Here is a 7,862-nt window from a genome sequence, read left to right as displayed (position 1 = left end):
CCACCTCTGGGCAGGTACATGGGCTAATTTTCTGGTGTTGTTAGTGATGTTTTTTATGGCCTTGCCATGATCATCAGTTCCCACACAATATTGTGATGAGTTGAACTTCCTGCAAACACCTCCCTCCTCCGCGAGAAGATAATCAAGGGCCAGTCTGTTTTGATAAATTGCCGCGCTCAAGTGCCTCTGTTGAGAAGAAATCAAGTTAAAGGCGAGGGCTGTCTGATTTGTTATTATCTCCAGGACAGCTTGTAATCTAATAACTCTGTTTAACATATAAATTGGAGTTCTGTACCCCCATGAGATGTCCTGGGCCCAGGTGGCAGGGCCATAAGTCTCGATGATCTTCTCAGGGGGCCACTCATTGTCCTGCCATTTCTGGATTCCCCCAGTCAAATTCCATTTTTTTTCATACCAATTCATCATATAGGGGCACCCCTAGTTCTCGACCCAAGTTCTGGGGAAGTAAAAAGAAAGAGGGGCGAATAATCCCCAGGGTACAATTCCCAGCCCATTCCCCAGGTAGAGTAACATAAGCTGTTTCCCCGCATAACCAAAATAAACCCTCGGGAGCGTCCCAAAAATTTGGTCCCCTCTGTCCAATTTGTCGCCAAAACTTAGAGATTCCAGGGATACCTAAGAATGGGTTGGGATTTTGGGTGATACATTCTTCTTCTCCATCCCAACTCTTACCAACCCTGTTATCTCCTTTTCTTTGATTATGTCTAGTTCTGAGATCTTTCCTTTTATAACTTTGTCACCGGGATCTTGCTCGGCGCGTATCCATGCCGCCTTAATAGGGCATTCCCCTTCTAATTTTTGCTTAAAATTTCCTATATTTTGTACTAGCCAGTAAGTTTTCCCATCTTCAGTGCAAGTTTGAACTTTACCGGGTTGATACACTTACTATTCAGATTAGCTTGAATTCTAGAGTCTCCCACATAACGCGGTAATAGTACCTATTGCAGGGGCCGGCCTGGTTCCCCTGGATACAGAATATCCACAGTATCCACCACAGTATCCACAGGGGTCTGGTACCATATACTCTCCCAGCTCTTACAGCTGCATAGGTATTACACATGGTAAAAGTAGAACTTGGCCCGGTCTTGCCCCTGTGATGCCCCTTCCTCCAGTCTGCCGCGGCGACTCATCTTTCTAGTCCCTTGCGTATTGACCTTGGATGTTTCTTTTGGAGCCAGATTACTAAACAGATGAGGAATGTTCTACCTTTCCCAAGGTGTGGACTTTTAAACGTATCTGTAATAGGATAGAAAATATACCAAAGGTTAAGATTATTAATTAATAACAATTAAATATAATAACATTTAAACAGTAACTCATAGATGTCAAACTTTATCTTAAATTGAGCCTGGGCCACTGTGAGGTAGATTAATTGTGATGATGAGGTCTCTTTCTGAGGGTTATTTTTGTGTCAGCTCAGTCTACTACTGTCCATTCTGTTGGCTCCGGTACAGGTCCTTTGACTCTGGTGAAATGGGTCCACCCTTTTTCCTGAGTTCTTACTGCAGTCTCGGTGGTGAGGAGGACCTGGAAGGGGCCCTCCCATTTTGAGGTTAATGGGGTTTCCTTCCATACCCTGATCAACACCCAGTCTCTCAGTTGGAAAGGATGGATTTTAAAGTCTGTGGGTGTGCTCTGAGGGAGGTACCCCTTCTTTCTGAGGTCTTCCAAGATTTTGGCTATGGTTTGCATATAAGTTCTGATACCTCGCTCTCCTTCTTCATAGGATCCTGAGTGGTTCATGGTGGTTAAAAATGGTAGGCCAAACATAGTCTCGTAGGGTGACACTCCCATATCTGATCTTGGTTTTGTTCTGATTCTTAGCAAGGCTAAAGGGAGACATTTTATCCAGTTCAACTTGGTTTCAAGCACTAATTTAGAGAGTACTGATTTCAGGGTTTGGTTCATTTGTTCAACCTTACCTGAACTTTGTGGTCGCCATGGCATGTGGAACCTCCACCTTATATCCAGTGCTTTCATTGTCTGTTGTAGTACCTTTGCTGTGAAGTGGGAGCCTCGATCTGAATCTATGGTGTTGACAATGCCATACTGGGTATGATCTGCTCCAACAGTGTTTTACTGACTACATTGCCTGTAGCACTGACAGTTGGAAATGCCTCCACCCACTGGGTCAAAGGGTCTATGATGACCAACAAATATTTAAATCTTTTTACTGGGGGAAGCTCTGTAAAATTAATTTGAATGTTTTGAAATGGTCTTCTCACCAATTCTCTCGCCCCTTGTGTAGTTTTCCTCATTCCCTTTTTATTTATTTTCTGGCAGATCATACAGTTTTTAGTTATTTAGGGCAATTTCGAAGGCCCCCACACACCCGTAGCTACTCAGGAAATGATTGCATATAGCCTGCATCTCCCAGTGTGTAGACTGATGGAGGTTTTCCAGAATCCGTTTTGTCAGTACCTTATTTAAGACCTGTTTCCCATCTGGTAGTATCTATTGGCCTTTTTCATTTTCTTTCCCCCACCATTTTTTGAGTTCCTCCTGTTCTTTTTGATTGAAGATCGGGATATCTGTTGGGGTCCCTCCCCCGCCGTGTAGCCCTGGGAGAGGGCCCCTGAGGGCACAGACACGGGGTTTCCCTGCCCCTGCTCAGCCTCGTTCCCATTGGTTGGTTTGTGTTCCCTGCGCGGGCAGAAGGACCCTTGGTCCCGTGACTGGAACAGTTCCTCGGCAGAGCTCCGGCCATGCGGCTGGAGAAATAAACATCTCTGAAACATCTAGCAAGAATCTGTCTGTCCATATATATTTCCTTTCCACGGGACTCCTGGTTTGATATATGCATGTTGCAGGATCCCCACTGCAACAAACCAACACAATCCTTATTGGGCTGATACCCAGTTACTGCTTGATGCTCTACCTGAATCAGAAAAGCAATTAGTTATAAAGACACCTGTGAATATGGCTGAAGATGATTGCAGGATAACACAGGAGGATGTTAAAAAGGTACTTCCTCTTCAGGATCCAGAGTGGGGCCCTAATGAGCCAGATGAAATGGCACAGTTAAAAAGGTACTGGGGATTCATAATAAAAGGGCTAGAAAGAGCAATCCCTAAAGCCATAGACTGCTCAGCCCCGTATGCTATGAAGCTGGGTCCCTCTCAAACACCTTCTGAATTTTTAGACAACTTGCGAGATGCGATGCGTTGCCATGCCACCTCGGATCCTGGACCGGAAGAAGGAGTGCAGCAATTGGTAAATTTATTTTTAGGACAATCCACAGGAGACATCCGGCAGAAGCTTCAGAAGATGCAAGGTCCAACAACCCGGAATCTAGAGACTTTGCTTAGTGTGGCACGGAGCATTTATAGCAATTGGGGAGAGGGAATGCAAAAATTAATAAGGGTGGTAAAAGAAGAAAAAATAAAGGAAGACGTGGGCAAGGTCCACCAAGACAAGGACCACCCCGACTAGGAAGGGACCAGTGTGCCTTGTACAAAACCTGGGCATTGGAAAAACCAGTGCCCAGAAAAGAGAAAGGGTGATGGAAAAGAAATACGACCAGAGAGGTGCGGGGGTGGTTGCTCATATCCAAGACTGGGCGCTACCCTAGGGGACCCTCTGGTTATAGTTAAACTAGGGAACGAAGAAAAGAAAGTGGAATTTTTAGTAGATACAGAAGCAACATACTCAGTGTTGAATAAAGCTTTGATACCCATATCAAGGGGTTATTTTGTAGTGACAGGGTCAACTGGCCAATCTGGAAAGGCATACTTTTGTAAACCACTGAAATATAAATTGAGAAAACAGTGGGGAATTCACCAATTTTTATATATGCCTAACGCTCCATCTGCACTTTTGGGCAGAGATCTGCTAGAGCAGCTGGAGGCAAAAATAATATTTAAAAATGGGGAAATCAGTTTGGAAGTAAAAGACCAACAATATCTAGAGTTGCTGAGCCTAATGCTAATAACCAAAGAAACGGAAATAGCGAATGAAGAAGAAATGATTAAGAAGATAATGGATCAAGTATTCCCTGGAGTGTGAGCCTCTGGTACCCCAGGGAGGGCAAAGAATGCCCTGCCAATTCAAATCAAGCTTAAAGAAGGGAAACGGCCTGTAAGGGCCAAGCAATTTCCCTTGAAAAGGGAAGACAGAGAAGGGATCAGGCCAATTATTGAGAACTTTTTGCAAATTGGATTGTTAAGGGAGTGTCAATCTGATTTTAAGACTCCAACTTTACCCGTGAAGAAACCTGATGGGTCATACAGGTTAGTACAAGATTTGAGAGCAGTCAATAAAGTGACGGAGGATTTATACCCAGTGGTTGCTAACCTTACACCTCATGAACTCGTTTAACACCTGAACTAACCTGGTTTACCGTTTTAGATTTGAAGGATGCTTTCTTTTGCCTCCCTCTCCATGAAGCCAGCCAGAAAATTTTTGCACTTGAGTGGGAGAAGCCCAAGAGTGGACGCAAAACTCAACTCACACGGTGTGTATTACCCCAAGGGTACAAGAACTCTCCTACTATATTTGGAGAACAGCTTGCAAAGGAGCTAGAATCCTGGGAACCCCCGCCGGGAGAAGGACAGCTGCTTCAGTATGTGGATGACCTTTTGGTAGGCACCCAGACCCAAGAGGCATGTATGAACTGGACGGTAAGCCTCTTCAACTTTCTGGGCTTGCAAGGGTATCGGGTGTCCCAAAAGAAGGCGCAGATGGTAAAGCAAACAGTTATTTACCTGGGCTATGAAATAAGTGCTGGACAAAGAACCTTTGGATGAGAGTGCAAAGAAGCGATATGCCAGATCCCAAAACCCCAGACAGCAAAAGAGCTGAGAAGTTTTCTAGGTATGACAGGGTGGTGCAGGCTGTGCATTAATGATTATGGGTCGCTTGCTAAACCTTTATATGCATTGATTACGGAAGGAAACAAGAGCCTGCCGTGGACAAAGGAAGCAACACAGGCTTTCGACCAACTGAAGAAGGCCTTCATGTCAGCTCCAGCCCTGGGACTTCCAGACGTGAGTAAACCATTCTTTTTGTTTTCTCATGAAAAGCAAGGGATTGCCTTGGGAATACTGGCACAAGACTTGGGCCCGTATCGGCAGGCAGTAGCCTACCTTTCCAAACAGCTGGATGCAGCAGCCAAGGGATGGCCAGGATGCCTCAGAGCTGTTGCAGCAGTGGCAATAAACATCCAAGAGGCATGCAAATTCACCCTGGGCCAGAAAATGACTGTGCTAGTGTCTCATACAGTATCTGCAGTCCTGGAGGCCAAAGGGGGACATTGGCTTTCCCCTCAGAGATTCTTGAAGTACCAGGCCATACTGGTAGAACAAGACGATGTTGAAATTGTGGTGACTAACATTGTGAACCCAGCTTCATTCCTCAGTGGGAATCTGGGAGAACCGGTGATCCATGACTGCCTGGAGACAATCGAGGCCACTTACTCCAATCGCCCAGATCTGAAGGACATCCCTCTCAAGGGCGCTGAGACCTGTTTCACTGATGGAAGCAGTTATGTTATCAGTGGAAAAAGACCTGCTGGGTATGCCGTTACCACCAGCCGAGAGGTAATAGAGTCTGGACCATTGCCAACCAACACCTCTGCACAGAAGGCTGAAATAATTGCTCTAACCCGAGCCTTGGCATTGGCAAAAAGAAAGAAGATTAATATTTATACAGACTCAAGGTATGCATTTGGGGTGGTTCATGCACACGGAGCCATTTGGAAGGAGAGAGGACTGTTAAACTCACAAGGGAAGAGTATCAAGCATGCACCAGAAATACTGAAGTTCTTGGACACGGTTCAGTTACCTGAGAAGGTAGCTATCGTGCACATTAAAGCACACCAAAAAGTGAGTTCTGAATTGGAAGAGGGAAATACGCTGGTGGACAGAGAGGCAAAAGACGCAGCCAAAGGTGAAGTACCCAGCGAAAAGGTAGAGGCAACATTAATACCAGATGGAAAGATTTGCCTTGAAGGTAGGCCAGAATACAACAAGAAAGATAAGAAACTTATAAAAAAAAGGAAAGTGCAAGTTATAATCAGAGGGATGGGCTTTAACTAAGAATAACGAGCTCATAGTACCTTCTTATTTGTTGGGGTCACTGGTGCAGTTCCTGGGCAGAGCCCCGGCCATGCGGCTGGAGAAATAAACATCTCTGAAACATCTAGCAAGAATCTGTCTGTCCATATATATTTCCTTTCCACGGGACTCCTGGTTTGGTATATGCGTGTTGCAGGATCCCCACTGCAACAGATATCTTCCTGTTTCTCATCCTTGCCTCCTCCTTTTCCAAAGCTGCTTGCTTTGCTTGTCTGTCGGCCAGATTATTACCTTCTGTTTCAACTAAGATCCCTTTTTGATGTCCTTTTATATGCACTACTGCGATAGCTTCTGCTCTCATCAGTGCCTCCAGAACTTCTCTTACCAACTTCTCATGCGCTCAGGTTTTTCCCTTTGAATTTAGGTAGCCTCTTTCACTCCAAATCTTACCAAATGTATATACTATGCCATATGCATACCTTGAATCTGTATACATGGTCCCCTTTTTTCCTTCTAGTAACTCAAGTCCTCTTTTCAATGCATAGCCCTCGCAGCACTGGGCAGACCATTTTGCGGGTAGTTTTCCTTTTCCAGGACCTGCATATGTTTGCCATCCACTACGGCATAGCCTGAAGCTTGTTTCCCAGCTATTCCCCTGGAGGAGCCATCCACAAAAATTCTCTCTCCATCAGGCAAAGGTTGCTCCTGGAGGTCTTCTCTCACCTTTGTCTGTAAATCAATTATTTCTAGACAATGATGCTCTAGATCTGCTGCCAGTTCACCATATAAAAATTGGGCAGGGTTCTGGATCTTTGCAGTATTTAGTTCAAGGTTCTCAGTTCCCATCAAGACCCTGCAGGCTGCAGACAAGTGGGCCAGCCTCTGACCACCGGGTCTAGTAGTTTTGATAGGTATGCTATGGGCTTCCTGATCCCACCCCAATCCTGGGTGAGAACCCTGCAAGCCACTCCCTCTTCAACATCGGTGAACATATCAAAAAGTTTCTCCAAATTTGGTAAACTTAAAACTGGGGCTCTAATTAATTCATCTTTCATATTTGTTAGCTGTTTTTATATTCATGACTCCAATTAAAAGGCTCTGATTCCCCTAACTTATTGTAGAAGAATTTAACCAATTCAGTGTATTCCCGTATCCACAATTTACAATATCCAGTTAATCCCAATAATTTTCTTATATCCCTTTTTTGTTTTGGTGCTGGCGAGGATATTATTCCCTGAATGCGGTCCGGGCTTAATCTTTTATATCCACTCCCAATTATGTGTCCTAGATGGGTAACCTCTTTCTCTACAAATTGTAATTATCCTTCGACACTCTCCAAAATGTTCAACAATCCAATAGTCATTCTCCTAACTGGTTCTTCCCTCTCTCCAGATATTAACAAATTATCTACATACTGTAGGATCTGCACATTGTCTGATGGTCGAAATTGTTGTAATAGCTTTTCTATGGCCTGTCCAAATAGATTTGGGGATTCAGTGAACCCTCACAGCAGACGGGTGTACCAAAGCTGTTGTTTTCTCCCTGAATCTGAATCTTCCCATTCGAAGACAAACCAATTTTGGCTGTCCTCTGCCAATGGACAGGCCCAAAAAGTGTCTTTTAAATCAATTACTGAGAACCAGTTACAATCAGATGGTAATTTACTTAATAGACTGGATACCTGGATAAGGTGTGTTTATTTATTTCTTTCAGGTCTTGTACTAAACGGTAAGTTCCATTTGGCTTTTTCATAGGTATTACTGCAGTGTTATAGGGTGATATGCAGGGTTCCAGTATCCCTTCCTGTATTAAGTTTCTTATTATCGG

The 7,862-nt window shown here is 44.4% G+C and overlaps 1 protein-coding gene across 1 annotated transcript; it reads left to right on the top strand.

Annotated features, from left to right (window-relative positions):
• The first annotated feature begins 3,944 nt into the window (after positions 1 to 3,944).
• On the top strand, positions 3,945 to 6,105 carry LOC108447751. Its single transcript, XM_017738702.1, has one exon. The coding sequence runs from the start codon at positions 4,836 to 4,838 to the stop codon at positions 6,054 to 6,056; it is 1,221 nt and encodes a 406-aa protein (XP_017594191.1). The 5' UTR covers positions 3,945 to 4,835; the 3' UTR covers positions 6,057 to 6,105.
• The last annotated feature ends 1,757 nt before the right edge of the window (positions 6,106 to 7,862 follow it).

Source organism: Corvus brachyrhynchos, unplaced genomic scaffold (assembly GCF_000691975.1).
Source record: "Corvus brachyrhynchos isolate BGI_N302 unplaced genomic scaffold, ASM69197v1 scaffold517, whole genome shotgun sequence".
Taxonomy (NCBI): Eukaryota; Metazoa; Chordata; class Aves; order Passeriformes; family Corvidae; genus Corvus; species Corvus brachyrhynchos.
This window is presented reverse-complemented; position numbering and strand designations above follow the sequence as displayed.